The 18,859-nt window shown below is 44.3% G+C and overlaps 1 protein-coding gene across 1 annotated transcript in view; it reads left to right on the forward strand.

The window, feature by feature from the left end:
- Positions 1 to 8,512: 8,512 nt before the first annotated feature.
- The window catches only part of grid2ipb (glutamate receptor, ionotropic, delta 2 (Grid2) interacting protein, b), a gene marked incomplete at both ends in the record, with an annotated part of 123,807 nt that continues 113,460 nt past the window's right edge, over positions 8,513 to 18,859 (forward strand). The window contains 3 exon segments of the mRNA XM_084322335.1: positions 8,513 to 8,600; positions 10,194 to 10,447; positions 15,044 to 15,376. Of these exon segments, the coding sequence (XP_084178461.1) occupies positions 8,513 to 8,600; positions 10,194 to 10,447; positions 15,044 to 15,376 (675 nt within the window).

The following is an 18,859-nucleotide window of genomic DNA, read 5'->3' on the forward strand; positions in this document are numbered from 1 at the left end:
AAACATCCCTCAACGACCATCTGCTCACCGGTCCTGACTTGACGAATACATTGGTGGGAGTCCTATGCCGTTTCCGAAAGGGCTCTGTCGCAGTCATGTGTGACATCGAAAGAATGTTCCACCAGTTTCATGTGAAAAAGGAAGATCAAGATTATTTGAGATTCCTATGGTGGGAGAATGGAAACTTGGAAACCACACCATCAGTCTACAGGATGAAGGTCCACTTGTTTGGAGCGGCCTCATCTCCTGGCTGTGCCAGCTTTGGCCTAAAACATCTGGCAACACAAGGGCAAGGTCAGTTCAGTGAGGAAGCCAGGCGCTTCATTCAAAGAAATTTCTATGTAGACGATGGTCTGACAAGTGTTCAAACTGAGAAGGAAGCCATCCAACTTGTTAAAGAAGCAAGAGAACTTTGCTGCACTGGCAAGTTAAGACTCCACAAGTTTGTTTCAAACAGTGACAATGTGATGGCAACCATCCCAGAAGTCGAACGTGCCGCAATCAAGGATCAAGACATGGCCTTGAGTTTACCGCACATGGAAAGAGCTCTTGGAGTAGAGTGGTGTGTCACATCTGACTCGTTTAAGTTCAGAGTTCAAATAAAAGCCAATCCGTTAACGAGAAGAGGTGTGCTCTCCACCGTAGCCTCTATGTATGATCCCCTGGGGTTCATGGCACCCTTCGTCCTTTTAGGGAAACAGATACTCCAGCAAATGTGTAGAGAGAAGATCGGCTGGGATGAAGAACTCCCAAGAAACCTAAGACCTCAGTGGGAGTCCTGGATCAGAGACTTTCCCAATCTGGCCAAAATGCAAATCAAAAGGTGCTTCGTACCTTCAAGTTTTGGCAATGTCAAGAGGTATGAGCTTCACCATTTTGCGGATGCAAGTGTCTCTGGATATGGTGAATGTACTTACCTACGAGCCATCAACAAGTCAGACGAAGTCCATTGCTGTCTGGTAATGGGAAAGTCGAGAGTTTCACCAACCAAGGTCACAACTATACCGAGACTTGAACTCACTGCAGCGGTTGTTGCAGTTCGAATCAGCGACATGCTCCGGGGTGAGCTAGAAATACAAGACCTGCAGGAGTTCTTTTGGACTGATTCCACGGTTGTTCTTGGCTACATTAACAATGACGCCAGAAGATTCCAAGTCTTCGTAGCCAACCGCATACAGAGAATCAAGTCAAGTACAAAGCCTGAACAATGGGCTTATGTTGCCTCTGAAGACAATCCTGCAGATCATGCCTCTCGAGGTTTGACTGCAGAGCAACTCAAGACCTCAAACTGGTTCACAGGACCAACGTTTCTCTGGCAAAAGGAACTACCTGACAGAGAACTCAAGGTGGGAGAAATTAAGGAAGATGATCCTGAACTCAGCAAGGCTTTTGTGTGCAACACTAAAGCAAAGGAAAACAGGTCATTATTGGATCGACTACAGAGATTCTCGGAATGGTCAACGGTAGTAAGAGCAATTGCCAGATTGAAACGACAAGTCAATGAATACAAGTGTGGGAAGCAAAGAACAAATGAAAGTTCAAGCCTAGAAGAAAGGAAGGAAGCAGAACTTGTCATCATCAAGCTAGTTCAAAGGGAAGCATTCTCAGACGAGATAAAGAGCTTGGAACTCAAGAAAGAAGTTGCCAAGACCAAAGAGGGCAAGATGTACAAGTTAAATCCATTCTTGGATGAAGAAGGTGTCCTAAGAGTAGGCGGACGCCTAAGTCAAGCCACGTTGCACCCACATGTGAAGCATCCGGCAATACTCCCTAATAACAGTCACATATCGGCTTTACTTATCAAGCACTTTCATGAAAAGGTACAGCATCAAGGACGTGGGATGACGATGAACGAACTGCGAGCTAACGGATGGTGGATCCTGGGATGCAGCAGTCGAGTCTCATCACACATCTTCAAATGTGTCAAGTGTAGAAAGTACAGAAGACGTACTGAAGAGCAAAGAATGGGTGACTTACCACAAGATAGATCGGAAGCAACTCCACCCTTCACTTACGCTGGCATAGACTGCTTTTGTCCGATCCATGTTAAAGAAGGAAGGAAGGATCTCAAAAGATATGGTCTCTTACTTACATGTCTATGTTCGAGGGCCATACACATAGAGGTAATTGATGACATGACAACTGATGCATTTATCAATGCCTTAAGAGCGTTCATTGCCCTAAGAGGAAATGTTCGACAAATAAGATGTGACCAAGGAACCAATTTTGTTGGTGCAAGGAGAGAGTTCGCAGAACTCATGAAAGGAATGAACCAAGAAAGAGTAAAGGCTCTAGGATGTGAATTCCTCATGAACCCTCCAGCAGCAAGTCACATGGGCGGTGTCTGGGAGAGGCAGATAAGAACTGTAAGAAGTGTTCTTACTGCTATTCTCGACCAGTCGGCACAAAGGCTCGACTGCACCTCTCTAAGGACATTTCTGTATGAGGTTATGGCCATTGTTAACAGTAGACCACTCACCACTGAGCATTTGAATGACCCATCTGCATTTGAACCTTTAACTCCCAACCACATCCTTACAATGAAGTCTACAATTCTTCTGCCCCCCCCTGGTCAATTTGTCAGAAGATCTGTATCTGCAAAAGAGGTGGCGGCGAGTGCAGTATTTGGCTAATGAGTTTTGGACTCGATGGAGGAAGGAGTATCTTTTAAACTTACAACCAAGACAAAAGTGGCACAAGGATAGAAGGAACTCGAAGGTCAACGACATCGTTCTTCTACAAGACGATCTGGCACCGCGGAATGAATGGAAGCTGGCCAGAATCACAGACGTCTATCCAGGGTCAGATGGTAGGGTGAGAAAATTGAAATTGCTGGTGAGTGACACCACCGTTGACAAAAAAGGGAAACCTACAACTAAAAGAGTGTTCCTTGATAGACCTGTACAGAAGGTTGTAACGCTACTCGAAGCAGACTAATTTAATGTTTTGCCTAAAATTTATGTTAATAATGATATTTTTACATTTAGTCATTTAGCTGACGCTTTTATACAGGGCGACTTACAAGTTCTGTACAAGTCCCCAGGAGGGGCACAACTAGCAGCTGAATGACCACAAGAAATATTTAATTTAGAAGATAACCAAATTATGTTCAGAGAAATCCCACGTGTGTGCGATTTGGTGGGAGTGTAACTGTAGCCATTATATGGTTTCATCATTTATGTTATTTCAGTTTGTAAGTGTAATATTTGAGAATGTATTTATGTTTCATTTCTTATTTTCTTTATTATTTAATTTGCTACAATTTATAATATATTCATTTTGACGTCTGGTCATATGTGGTGTCCCGTTAGGCTGCTGTTGTGTTGTTACATTTGGGTCTGATTAAGACACCTGCGAGCAAGCGGCAGGGATGTTGGGAGACTGGGACTCATTAAGACACCTGCAGCGGCAGGAATGGTGAGACGAGTTGTACAGGCTCTCTAGATTCGAAGAGTGTACGACTATGTGTAGTGTACCACTAAGACTGTTACCAAGAACAGAAGAACAAGACCCCTTTTTTATGTAGCATGCAGCCAACGAGGTAATTAATGTTTGTTTGTATTTTGCTTTTCTGATGTATTGTTTTCATATCGTGTATATTATTGTTTGTGTTGACCTGACGCAACGTATATGTTTCTGTTTAAGTTTTCACGGTGGATTGGAGGACCAAGCCTTTAATAAACCCGTCGAAAGGAAACCACTTGTGTCTGCAGTGCTTGAAGGAGTTACACTAACCCTTTTTGATGCGGGTAATATTATTATTATTTAACCCTTTCCCCTTACAGTCATTAAGGTCTCTAGTGGTCATCAAGGGAGGGTACTGCTTGCGGGAGGAACGAATCTATTTATTCATCTATCAGTCACTAGGTGTGGGAGGGCTAACGGAGGTATTGGGGGAAGTGAGAGCAGGTTGGGGAGTACTGCTGACCGCCCCGGAAGGGCGAGGAAGACCAGAGTACCAGACCAGGTTGGTAAATCCCGGGGCCCCATCCACTCCCACTGCCGGCCTCCAGTTTGACGCTCCAGGCCCAAAGACGAGGGTGCAGTCAGACGGAGCTCTACTGTGTCCCGCTACCCAGTGACTGTGCACACCCGTTCCCACGAAGCAGGGATAATCCACCCTGCTGCATCTGAAAAACACTTTTTTCATGAAATACAATCAAATCAAGTCGCACAAAGTGAAAATAAAAACTACAGCAGGACAGGAGGTTTCTTTCCCGCAAACAACTCAAACACAATACAACTCCAACATAACTTAACTTTAGTGTACATGTTTGACAACATAGAGAGAGAGTGTGATGTATTAGGTTTGAGTTTGAGGTTTGAGCTCAAGATGCCGTAGGTGATGATGTCACACCAGGCTTGTCCACACACAGAGTTGGAAACGGCAGCAGCCCCGATGGATAAAGCGATATAAAGAAACGAATAGCCAAATAAATGTGAAGTTATCTTTGAACCTCTGTTTTCAAGCCTCGTCAATATACCCCCCCCCCATTTCCTCACTAATGGAACTGGTGCCGCGGAGTCACGTTAGAACGTTAGCTTAGCGGCTAACGTTAGCCCGTTGCTGCGCTAAAGCAAGTCTCCTCTCAGCCTCCTTAGCCAAATTGAAATGCCAAAACTATATGGCAAGGTCCGTGAACAAGTGGAGAAAAACTCAGTACAATTAAACACTATATGCAACGACCACTGCAAACGTTGAGTGAATCGTCAAGTAACGTTAACGTCATTGCTACTGCTGTGACTTAGTTGCTCTAGTCTACCGGTCAAAATCCATATCGTAGCGCAAATTCATACCGTTTATACCGTCCACCCCTAGCGGAAAGTACGGACGTTTCTCGAAGTACTCTCGGAGGTGCATGCCATCTAAGAATGAAGTGAGCGTGTGTTATTGGAATGATTGATTGATTGAAAATTTTATTAATGTCCATCTTGTTTCCAACTGGTTATGCTTAGGCCCTCTTTCGAAGTCGACTTCGAAAGAGGGCCTAAGCATAACCAGTTGGAAACAAGGTCGGACATTAATAACATTTTCAATCAACCAATCAATCCAATAACACACGCTCACTTAAAACAGCTCACCTCCGAGCTTATTACGCCAGACGTACATCAGCACGCGCCCTCTGTGGCTGCCACAGGCTTGCCCAGCGAGAGGATTCTCCGGCGCTGCAGCTGGACCCTACTCAAACACAGGGGGTTTGGGGAATCTGTGTCGTTACTTCCTTAGCATAAGTGGCTCTAGCCAGAGCCGTATAATAATTATACGGCTCTGGCTCTAGCTAACCGGTGATGATGATGATGATGATGATGATGATGATGATGATGATGATGGAAGAGGAGCGTGTTTGTGTTTCTATTCTAATGAAGATACAGATATAAACTGCACCAGTAAAAGTTTGTAGCAAGAAGCACAACAAAACAAGCAGGGAACCACATTGAATAATTTACATGCTACATGTTTTTTTTGTGATTTATTTATTAATTCATCTATTTGATACAAAATTAAATAGCATATCATCCTACTAACTCTAATCTAACTGTTGGCCCCGTGTGCAGTGTTGTGGTCTGTCTCTATAGTCTCTAATGGGGGACCCTGATGTAAACAAGACAAACGTCTTTCTCTGGTCTGAGCCGTACTGTATTGTACCCATTCTGCAATCTGTTAAATAAAGTATTCATTCATTCATTCATTCATTCATTCATTCATTCATTCATTCATTCATTCATAGTTGTGTCACCTCTCCTCTCTCTCCCCACAATGCAGCAGGGCATCACAAGACACCTGTGGGATCTGGTTGCTGACTTGGCCCCAGCAGTGCTCATCATGTTACAGGTATGCATCACTAAGGGGACTACAGCCTACTGGAGCACCCAAGAGCTCCCATAGGCTGCATGGACGTCTTTGGATGCTGTTCAAAAAGGTGATCATCATCATACCGGACTTTTGATTGGCCATGGGCTCCCTGGCCTTTTGTCATTATGCATAATTAAGCAGGACGGTAAGGCCTTTGTCTTTGTTGTTGATATGATTTGTGAGAGACAACGGTTTTTGAAGATACATTGTGAATTTGTTAAACCGAGTGACTCCGATGAGTCGGTATGACGTACCAGCTTCATAACTTTGTTATCGATTCGGTCCTGCCGCGCGTCCTTTGATTGTCATATATGGTTGATTTGGAAAACACCAGGCAGTATCATTAAATTCATACGAGAAAGGGATTATTATAATAATCCCGCTGAACAGGGCCAAGTATAGGCTATTGTTTTGCCCCCGACTCAATCGCCTGTCAAATGTCAAATTTCTCTCCCTCTCTCCCTTACTCGGTCAAACGAGTAAAGGAAGCGTCTTGGTTGATGTGTAAGTTGAGAGTTTGATTGAAGGGAATGGGCCTGTTTGGAAATACAAGCATTATTGTTGAATTATTCAGTTGGTGCCTTACACCGGCCTTTCTATATTGTGTGCCGTGCCACTAATGACAGCGCTCTCACTCTTAAATAGGCCTGTACCTGTATAGGCTTTATCATAAAGGAGTGTGTGTGTGTGTGGGTTTCAGCTGTGACTGACGTATCGGTGGTCATATTGGACTGCATTGTTACTACGATGGTTTCATCAACATCACCTCACACACTCACACTCTATCAGATTATTAGCCTCACTTGTTGTCTCCATCGGAAGGGTGTATTGCTTTAAAAAAAAAAATTTATCCACTTTTTCTCTTTTTTCCTCTTTTCTCCCATCCCAATTACCCGCTGTGCCAATTCTCCCCCTCCCCTGTCTGAACGTTGCTCGCATATGCCCCCCACTGGCCGGTTGTAGAGAGGATAGAAGCCTTGCATCACATGTCCCCTCCGGTACACGAGGAGGCAGCCTGTCACATCTTTTCACCTGCCAGCTCGGACTCTCATTGGCGAGGTGTAACGTGTGGGAGGCTCACACTACCCCCGCCATTTCCTGTCTCTGCTGTGCAGGCGTCCCCCCAACCGACCTGTAGGAGTCGCTGTCCACAACGTCCAGATTACCACCCATCGACTTCCAACCCGCTAACTCTGCCGATTGAGTTAGTATGACGGCCGGCCCAAGCCGGAGGCAACGCCGACAGCCGGAGTCGAACCCGGTGTATCTTGCGTTGGTGACAAGCGCAATGTCCGCTGCGCCACCCAGCCGCCCCGGAAGGGTGCATTGCTTAACACTAACAGTCGACCAATCACTGGAGTCCGCTGCTGTGAGTCACTAAATGGTAAATGGCTGCCTTTTTTATATAGCAGCTTTTATCCAAAGCGCTTTACAATTTGTTACTCACATTTGACACATTCACTCACACATTCACACACCGACGGCGGAGGCGACCATGCAAGGTGCCGACCTGCTCATCGGGAGCAGTTAGGGGTTAAGTGTCTTGCTCAAGGACACATCGACACGCTGCCCGGGAGGAGCGGGAATCGAACCCACGGGAACCTCCGGATTGCCAGACGACTGGTCTACCTCCTGAGCCACTGTCGCCCCCATGTCACTAGTCTGAATATATACAGGTCTCTGAGTATTTTGAGGAAGTGGGACCATGTGTCCCTGTTTGTGGAGGGGTGTGGATGGGGGTGGATGGGGGGTGTGGAGGGGGGTGTGGATGGGGGTGGAGGGGGGGTGTGCATGGGGGGGGGTGGAGGGGGGGTGTGGATGGGGGTGGAGGGGATCTGAAAATACAGCCCATAATCTTACTAATCTCACATAAGCTCACTATTAAGATTTAAATGGCCTCTGCTCCTTCTGAATGGGCTCTCGGCTCTCTGGGACACACACATATGGACCCCCCCCCCCCCCACACACACACACACACACACACACACATGAACACACACACACTGACACAGAAAGCACATGAGCACACACAGACGCTCCAATTAGTCCTCATCAAGCCTTCCCCCTGAATGGTGGCGGAGTGATTCTGGGCCAGGCGCTGGCCCTTGGAGAGCCACCTGGCCGACAGAGACGGAGCAGGAGAAAGACACGGCGGAGTATTTATAGAAAAAACTAGGCCTCATCACGCCACCCCACCCCCGCCCCGCCCCCCTCCGGCCCCCCTTTTTGGAGAGAGAGAGAGAGAGAGCGCGTTATTAAGGAAAGAGGAGCGTATAGTGAGCGCCGCACACGTCCCAGTTTCCTGATTAACACTGTGCAGACGGGCTGGCCCGGCCCGAGGAGGAGGAGGAGGAATCAGGGTGGAGATGCGGGAGTAGCTCCATGACACACCTGCAGACTGCACTGGGCTTCACAGACTGTCCCCTTTTTTCTATGTGGAGGAGGCAGTGTTCCCTCTCTCTCTCTCTCTCTGTGTGTGTGAAGGAGGCTGAAGATGGGGCTGTATTTTGAATTCTTCGCCCCCTCTAGTCTGACCACGGGCCCGTGGTGGGGGTGTTGAGGGGAGCTGCTTTTGTTTTTCGGCACTGTCTGTCACAGTCGGGGTATCAGCCCCCGTAGCAGGCGACCTGCTGTCTTTGTTAAAGAGTTTGATCCAAGATGAAGAAGTTCTTGCAGAACAAAAAGGGCAGCAGACCCTCTCTTCGTCAGATCAGGCGTGGCTCTCGGTACCTATCTAAGGATTTCTGTGAGTCTTTTTTCCCTCAGCTTCCATCAACATGTGCGGTGACTGTAGAATGTGGTCGCTAGCTGTGCCATGGCTTCAGGAGGTCATGAACCACACCCTCACCCACAGGCTGAATTATGGGGTTAATAGTAGATTCCTTTGATAATGTGGTCTGTAACGAGTACTTTGATAATGTGGTCTGTAACGAGTACTTTGATAATATGGTCTCTAATGAGTACTTTGATAATATGATCTGTAACGAGTGCTTTGATAATATGATCTGTAATGAGTACTTTGATAATGATTTGTAGTGAATACTTTTTTGTAATGAATACACACCAAAGATGGAGGTTTTATTTAAATGTTATTTCATGTCTATAGTCTGTACTGTGGCAAAACATTTTGAAAAAAAAAAACTAAAAAACACCAAATATCTATTTGTTCATTCATTCATTATTCTTTTGTTCATTCTTTATTTGGCAACAGTGAGACGTCTCTCTCCAGGGAAAGCACGTGTGCTAATTCATGTTCACTGTAATTCAACAGGCCTACACTTCAAATCTGGTATCTTTTGTGGATTTCACCTACAGTACCATATTTGCTGTTTTTACAATTTCTGCTCGGTTTGTTTTGTGCCAATTCACACACATCCACCTCTTCCTCGCCGAGGAAGCACGCGCAGCATATTGTATTACTTTAGATCCCTTCACCCTTTCACTGCCACACGACAGAAGGTTAACCCTTTACTATCACGCAACCGATGGTCGCCCCGGCTGTCGTGTGGCAGTGAAAGGGTTAACCTTCTGTGTATTGTCGCGGTGAAAGGGTTAACCGTTTGGTAGTGCGGCGGTGAAAGGGTTTAAAAAACACTCAGCCATCATTCAACCACGGGGAGCAGCTCGGTGTGTCGGGACTAAGATTCCCCGGGGAGTAAAGTTTGCCCTTTTTTTTTAGTTCATCAAGGTCAAAAATCTCTGCGACGCCCTTAATTTGATTGGCTGCCGTTACGGAGATACTGTACGTACAGTACTAGTATGAACCAGGTCACGCAGCCCTGAGGGTGTCAAGGGTTCAGGGCGGAGGGCTGAGAAGCCACAGTATACAGTCAGTGCAATACAGTAGGGCTGGAGGCAGGAGAGAAGGCAGGAGGAGAAGGAGAGACGGCTGCGTCTCTCTCTCGAAGACCAGCGAGGATTATTTGATTCAGGTGTGTGTGTGTGTGTTCGTCACGGATAGATTTGATATCGCTGGCAGAAGCAGGTATGTGTGGTAATCGTGGACGACGGATGAATCTCTTTTGGGTGCAATCGCTTGAATTTGTGTGTGTGTGTGTGTGCGCATATGCAAATGTGGTTGTGTGTGCGACGTACGTGCATGTCTGTGTTTGTAGCACTGACCCGAATACTTTCTTCTTCTGCTGCATCATACTGTGTCCACTGAAGCTCTTGTGCCTTTGGGGCGAAGCTTTTACTCCACGCTGTGAAAAAACCCAGATGTCGGACTCTCCCTGAAGAGTCACACTAATGATTCTGATCCACGGGGCCACCTATTTTTAATCTTCCACCCACTCCGTCCCTTTACCACCCCCCCCCCCCCACCCCCCTCTCTCTCAAGTCTTCAACATGCCGTCGTCCAACCAGGGCTGGCCAGAGGAGTTTGGCTTCCTGCTGGGAGGGAACGGCCCCAGCTACATCCTGTCCGTGGAGGAAGGGAGCAGCGCCCACCTGGCGGGGCTGCAGGCCGGGGACCAGGTCCTGGAGATCGAGGGGCACAACGTGTCGACGCTGGGCACCCAGGCCGTCACGGCCATCGCCCAGACCCAGAGGAACATACCGCCCAGCATCGGAGTGGTGTCACGCATACAGCAGGTCTGGTGTCCTGTCCTCTCTGGCTCTTGAATCTCTCGCACACCGATGTGCGTGTAGTGGGTTCACGACGTATGTGTGATTATATGTTCAAGTACGTTAAGGGCAACGTTAAAGGTTGCAGAGACGTGCTTCTGACCGCAGGATTGCCTGTTCAAGTCCCTGGACTGCAGGAGAAATATTATAGTAGTGTAAAACTCTGCCCTAAAATAAGATTAGATAAGGTGTTCCTTTATTAATCCAAGATGAAATATTAATTAAAAGATAATTAAGGTCAGGGCCGGACAGGTGAGACATACAGTATGTATACTCTATTGATAATAATATCACACTGACCGGTGAGGCAAATGTATACTCTCTTGATAATAAAGTGCGAGGGGGGGGGGTTGAGTCTATGGCTGAACATGATCCTCATCTTGGCACCCTACATCCCCCCCAGCCCCCGCCACCACCTCTAGTTTGACCAGTTCGACTCCCACCACAGCGCCAGCCTTCCTCACCTACTTGTTCAGTTTGTTAGTGTCCCTTGAGTTGGTGTTACCCCCCCCCCCAGAATACTACAGCGAAAAAGAGGACACTGGCTATACTACTCCAGATTGGTTAAACAACTGCAGCAGTCTATTGCACACGTTGAAGGACCTGAGTCTCTTCAGGGAGAACAGTCTGCTCTGTTCCTTCCAGTAGAGGGCCTCGGTGTCATCTGTTCAGTCCAGTTTATTGTTCATGTAGGACCTGAGTCTCCACCATCTCCACCTCCTCCCCCTCGGATAGTGATTGGAGTTGGGGGCTTATTCTTGCTTCACCGGCAGTCCACCACCAGCTCCTTGGTCTCGCTGATTGTTGAGTTGGAGGTGGTTGCTGTCGCTTAATATCTACTGCTGAAGTCAAAGTCAAAGTTTTCCATTTGTGCAAGACATACAGAACATTTTAATTGCGTTCCCCCATTCCCACGGTGTATATAAAAAAGATATAGACAATATAAACACAAAAGTAACATATAGGACACAATATACAGGTACAGCTCAAGTGCCCTTTAGCAAGGCACATAACCCCCAATTGATCCAGTGGAGCTGACAGCTGCTAACGGTAGAAGAAGAGCATCTTGCTGAAAAAGAGAATCATCGCTCAGCAAATCTTAGTTCCCATGGCAAATAAAGGTTATGTTTGACCAATTTAGATCTTGTTTTTTTGGGCGTAGTTACCTGACTGTTAACACATTACCTGCCAGCCATTAGATGGGCCCCACTCTAGGAAGGCCACCTTTCCATTACAAACGTTCACTGTGCGTCACGTTGTTTGTAGAGTTAAATCTATATTTTATATTATAGCTATGGGTCCAATGTCATTGTCAATTGACAGTATGAACCTTCCGTTCAATATGCCATAAAGAAATTCTTTTTTCATCAATACGTTCCTGTTTTATACCGTGGTGAATATGAGTGTTATATCGGAATGATCTGCGCTAAGCTAATAACGTTAAATCGATTGGCGTTTCGTCCCTACATAAGCCAGAGTTAAAAATCCAAATGCATACGATCGGTATTATGTTCCATCATGAATGCATGAAAGGGGGGGGCGGGGGAAGTAGTTTCTGATTATTGATTTGATTACCACTAACGGCATTCGTTATAACCACAATATAGGCTGAGCAGGGGGATGGCTATTAAATCCTTGGACGATCAAGCTAAAATTGACGTCAAATTGCTCTTACCTGTGGCCGGTTGGACTCCAAAAAAGATGTCCATTGGCTGATGCCATATTCCTTTACTGCATAATGAATTCGGCGTCACAAAAAATATCCCATGCAATCTGGTGAAGCCCTCGCTTCAGGCTAACAGAAAAGTCCGCCCGGAGTGTAAAAAATGTGAAACCAAGTCTGCAACAAGGATTACTGCATTCTCGAGACAGCGCCAACACCAGGAGCTGGCCGGTACTGCACTTTCTGAGTCCCAATATGCCTTTTCCAGCCAAAATACAGCTCTGTGACATTGAATAGGATATTAAAATCGAATAAAAAAAAAAACGAGTTAAAAACGTATATATACGTGATTGGCCGGGAATGTGTTAATTAAAGGTGTTGTTTTTTTCTTTTAATTAAGTGTTCTACATGTTAAAATAATAGCTCTACATCCCGACAGCGATCACTGATACAGAGTGTTTAGAGTAACATGGGTCTCCCAGTCCCTCCGCTCTGCAGTAAACACAAAATACATTTGCTGGTATCTCCGTTCTCGCTTTATCCAATCAGGAGAGAGATTTCAGTTAATCTTACCAAGCCAAATTTGCTTACTGCACTGGCAGATAATTTCACTTATTTCAAGGACACATTTCCTTAAAACTAGTTTAAAAATAAATAAATGATAATGATAATTAATGTCAGAAATAAAAACTGTCGGAATGTAGAGCTATCTTATTGATTGATTGATTGAAAATTGTATTAACAGAGTGCAGAATGGGTACAATACAGTACAGCTCAATACACACAATTGTTAAAGTGGAAATGAAGCAGTGCGATAAATACATATTCATAGCATCACATTAGTATTTAGATAAGCCACAGAAGAAGTCACGTTATAAAAATAAGCAGTTTCTAAGAAAAAACGATTTGTTGTGTACATTTCTGAAGCATTTAGCATTATGGGCGCGGCCATTTTGTTGCTGACGTCATACCGTTGGTTGGGTGTATACACTCTGGTTAGCTGCCTATAGTGAATGGGTCAGTCAGCAAATAAAATGTTGCCTACAAAACAACGGGACCGCGGTGGTTCTGTTTGTATTGCTCCTGGCTGTTCAAACTAATTTTACCATGTGAGAGAGAGGAAAGTTGGTTAATTTCCACAAACTACCAGTGAAAAAAACAGTGTTGTTGACATGTTGGCTCGGGCTGGCTGCACTCAGGCGGCGCGACCAGCCTGTTGGACAGGGAAGGAGGATCTGCAGAGAACACTTCATTGCCTCGGATTATGTTGTTAGGGTGGGATGTTTGTCCAGAAGACCACTAATCAGCTGAAGCCGGACGCGGTTCCCTCGGTCTTCGACAGACAGATCGGCGTTAGCTCTCGGGAGCGATCGCTAGCTAGTTGGCACCAGCCGGGGCCCGGCGTTAGCTCTCGCTAGCTAGTTAGCGTTAGCAACCGGAGCGTCGCGGAGCATTCAGCCTGCTGGCTACACAGCTTGTCGGTGTGCTGGAGCCTGGAGCCAGCTACCGTTAGCTTGCAGAGGCTCCAGCACACCGACAAGCTGTGTAGCCAGCAGGCTGAATGCTCCGCGACGCTGGTTGAAGTGGGTCTAGGTAGCCAGCAGGCTGAATGCTCCGCGACGCTCCGGTTGCTAACGCTAACTAGCTAGCGAGAGCTAACGCCGGGCCCCGGCTGGTGCCAACTAGCTAGCGATCGCTCCCGAGAGCTAACGCCGGTCTGTCTGTCGAAGACCGAGGGAACCGCGTCCGGCTTCAGCTGATTAGTGGTCTTCTGGACAAACATCCCACCCCAACAACATAATCCGAGGCAATGAAGTGTTCTCTGCAGATCCTCCTTCCCTGTCCAACAGGCTGGTCGCGCCGCCTGAGTGCAGCCAGCCCGAGCCAACATGTCAACAACACTGTTTTTTTCACTGGTAGTTTGTGGAAATTAACCAACTTTCCTCTCTCTCACATGGTAAAATTAGTTTGAACAGCCAGGAGCAATACAAACAGAACCACCGCGGTCCCGTTGTTTTGTAGGCAACATTTTATTTGCTGACTGACCCATTCACTATAGGCAGCTAACCAGAGTGTATACACCCAACCCACGGCATGACGTCAGCCATGACGTCAGCAACAAAATGGCGGCGCCCATGTTGAAAACAGGGATATTATATTATATTTTTCAGACAAATAAGATAGATTTCACATTTGATTATAGAACCCTGTCTTACACAAGGTACACAACAAACAAACTAGGATCACATTGCTCACTGCTTCATCTCCACTTTAAGGGGATGCAGACCAGAGAAAGACTTTCGTCTTGTTTACATCAGGGTCCCCCATTTTCAATTCATCATAACATATATGACATACATGACATACAGGTAGACAGTACTGTTACATCTAGACATTTATGACATACCAGATCTACAAATATACAGTACTGTTTATGAGTACAAAAAGAGTCTAAAAAGAGAGTATATACATTTGAGGGGGAAGAAACTGTACATTGGAGGAGGTTGGGTAGGTGGGGTAGGGGGGGGGTTGGGTAGGTGGGGTGGGAAACGGTACATTGGAGGTGGTTGGGGTGGGGGGGGGGGGTTTGGGTAGGTGGGGGGGGGACTGTACATTGGAGAGGGTTGGGTTTGGACATTTACAGGGGCCAGTTTCGAATTGCAGTCTCCCGTAGGTGCTCTTTGAGAGTGGTTTTGAAAGTGGGTAGTGATTCACATTCCTTTACAGCTGTGGGTAGGGCGTTTCACATTGATGTGGCATAGTTGCGAAAACGTGTTTAGTCCCTTGTCGCTTGTTGACAAAAAAAATACCAGTTACAGCATCTTTAATAATAACATCATCCATCTCGCGGGTTTGAACTGGTTCGAACTGGTTTTTATCTCCATCCGTCCGCCTGACAGATGGACATCACTCCGGGTCCCGACGGTCGATTCGGCTTCACCATCGTGGGAGACACCCCCCTGCTGGTGGAGGACTGCCCCCCCTGCTCTCCGGCCGGGCGCGGGGGCCTGAGGGCCGGGGACTTTGTCATGGAGGTGGACGGGTTCCCCGTCAGGCAGCACGAGGCGGCGGCCACCCTGATCAAGGCGTCCCAGGGCCGGACGCTGCGCCTGGGGGTGCTGTGCATGACGAGCCCCCGGCAGAGGCGGAGCAGCAGCGTGGAGGAGAGCCAGCTGGGAGGAGACGGCTCGAGGCTCGACCGCAAACACAAGGCCCTGGAGTTCAACATGAAGGTGAGCGCTCTGAGCGTCGATCACGTCACGGCGCAGGTCAGAGCGGTCACTTTGCAAAACTAGAAAACATTTGGTAACGCCTAAAACTAGAAAACATTTGGTAACTTTGGTAACACCTAAAACTAGAAAACATTTGGTAACTTTGGTAACACCTAAAACTAGACAACATTTGGTAACGCCTAAAACTAGACAACATTTGGTAACTTTGGTAACACCTAAAACTAGAAAACATTTGGTAACTTTGGTAACACCTAAAACTAGACAACATTTGGTAACGCCTAAAACTAGACAACATTTGGTAACTTTGGTAACACCTAAAACTAGAAAACATTTGGTAACTTTGGTAACACCTAAAACTAGACAACATTTGGTAACTTTGGTAACACCTAAAACTAGACAACATTTGGTAACTTTGATAACGCCTAAAACTAGAAAACATTTGGTAACTTTGATAACGCCTAAAACTAGACAACATTTGGTAACTTTGGTAACGCCTAAAACTAGACAACATTTGGTAACTTTGGTAACACCTAAAACTAGACAACATTTGGTAACTTTGGTAACACCTAAAACTAGACAACATTTGGTAACTTTGGTAACACCTAAAACTAGACAACATTTGGTAACTTTGGTAACACCTAAAACTAGACAACATTTGGTAACTTTGGTAACGCCTAAAACTAGACAACATTTGGTAACTTTGGTAACACCTAAAACTAGACAACATTTGGTAACTTTGGTAACACCTAAAACTAGAAAACATTTGGTAACTTTGATAACACCTAAAACTAGACAACATTTGGTAACTTTGGTAACACCTAAAACTAGACAACATTTGGTAACTTTGGTAACACCTAAAACTAGACAACATTTGGTAACTTTGATAACACCTAAAACTAGACAACATTTGGTAACTTTGGTAACACCTAAAACTAGAAAACATTTGGTAACTTTGATAACGCCTAAAACTAGACAACATTTGGTAACTTTGGTAACGCCTAAAACTAGACAACATTTGGTAACTTTGGTAACACCTAAAACTAGACAACATTTGGTAACTTTGGTAACGCCTAAAACTAGAAAACATTTGTTAACTTTGGTAACGCCTAAAACTAGACAACATTTGGTAACTTTGGTAACACCTAAAACTAGAAAACATTTGGTAACTTTGGTAACACCTAAAAGTTTAAAACTAGAAAACATATGGTAACTTTGGTAACACCTAAAACTAGACAACATTTGGTAACTTTGATAACACCTAAAACTAGACAACATTTGGTAACTTTGGTAACGCCTAAAACTAGAAAACATTTGGTAACTTTGGTAACGCCTAAAACTAGACAACATTTGGTAACTTTGGTAACACCTAAAACTAGACAACATTTGGTAACTTTGGTAACACCTAAAACTAGACAACATTTGGTAACTTTGGTAACACCTAAAACTAGACAACATTTGGTAACTTTGGTAACGCCTAAAACTAGAAAACATTTGTTAACTTTGGTAACGCCTAAAACTAGACAACATTTGGTAACTTTGGTAACACCTAAAACTAGAAAACATTTGGTAACTTTGGTAACACCTAAAACTAGAAAACATTTGGTAACTTTGGTAACACCTAAAACTAGACAACATTTGGTAACTTTGGTAACACCTAAAACTAGAAAACATTTGGTAACTTTGGTAACACCTAAAACTAGACAACATTTGGTAACTTTGGTAACACTTAAAACTAGACAACATTTGGTAACTTTGGTAACGCCTAAAACTAGAAAACATTTGGTAACTTTGGTAACGCCTAAAACTAGACAACATTTGGTAACTTTGGTAACACCTAAAACTAGACAACATTTGGTAACTTTGGTAACACCTAAAACTAGACAACATTTGGTAACTTTGGTAATGCCTAAAACTAGAAAACATTTGATAACTTTGGTAATGCCTAAAACTAGATAACATTTGGTAACTTTGGTAACACCTAAAACTAGACAACATTTGGTAACTTTGGTAACACCTAAAACTAGAAAACATTTGGTAACTTTGGTAACACCTAAAACTAGAAAACATTTGGTGACTTTGGTAACACCTAAAACTAGAAAACATTTGGTAACTTTGGTAACGCCTAAAACTAGACAACATTTGGTAACTTTGGTAACACCTAAAACTAGACAACATTTGGTAACTTTGGTAACACCTAAAACTAGAAAACATTTGGTGACTTTGGTAACACATAAAACTAGAAAACATTTGGTAACTTTGGTAATGCCTAAAACTAGACAACATTTGGTAACTTTGGTAACACCTAAAACTAGACAACATTTGGTAACTTTGGTAACACCTAAAACTAGACAACATTTGGTAACTTTGGTAACGCCTAAAACTAGAAAACATTTGGTAACTTTGGTAACACCTAAAACTAGACAACATTTGGTAACTTTAGTAACACCTAAAACTAGACAACATTTGGTAACTTTGGTAACACCCAAAACTAGAAAACATTTGGTAACTTTGGTAACACCCAAAACTAGAAAACATTTGGTAACTTTGGTAACACCTAAAACTAGACAACATTTGGTAACTTTGGTAACACCTAAAACTAGACAACATTTGGTAACTTTGGTAACACCTAAAACTAGAAAACATTTGGTAACTTTGGTAACACCTAAAACTAGAAAACATTTGGTAACTTTGGTAACACCTAAAACTAGACAACATTTGGTAACTTTGGTAACACCTAAAACTAGAAAACATTTGGTAACTTTGGTAACACCTAAAACTAGACAACATTTGGTAACTTTGGTAACGCCTAAAACTAGAAAACATTTGGTAACTTTGGTAACACCTAAAACTAGACAACATTTGGTAACTTTGGTAACGCCTAAAACTAGACAACATTTGGTAACTTTGGTAACGCCTAAAACTAGACAACATTTGGTAACTTTGGTAACACCTAAAACTAGAAAACATTTGGTAACGCCTAAAACTAGACAACATTTGGTAACTTTGGTAACACCTAAAACTAGACAACATTTGGTAACTTTGGTAACGCCTAAAACTAGAAAACATTTGGTAACTTTGGTAACACCTAAAACTAGAAAACATTTGGTAACTTTGGTAACACCTAAAACTAGACAACATTTGGTAACTTTGGTAACACCTAAAACTAGACAACATTTGGTAACTTTGGTAACACCTAAAACTAGACAACATTTGGTAACTTTGGTAACACCTAAAACTAGACAACATTTGGTAACTTTGGTAACGCCTAAAACTAGAAAACATTTGGTAACTTTGGTAACACCTAAAACTAGACAACATTTGGTAACTTTAGTAACACCTAAAACTAGACAACATTTGGTAACTTTGGTAACACCCAAAACTAGAAAACATTTGGTAACTTTGGTAACACCCAAAACTAGAAAACATTTGGTAACTTTGGTAACACCTAAAACTAGACAACATTTGGTAACTTTGGTAACACCT

The sequence above is a fragment of the Notolepis coatsorum genome (genome assembly GCF_963971535.1).
Source record: "Notolepis coatsorum genome assembly, chromosome: 10".
NCBI lineage: Eukaryota > Metazoa > Chordata > Actinopteri > Aulopiformes > Paralepididae > Notolepis > Notolepis coatsorum.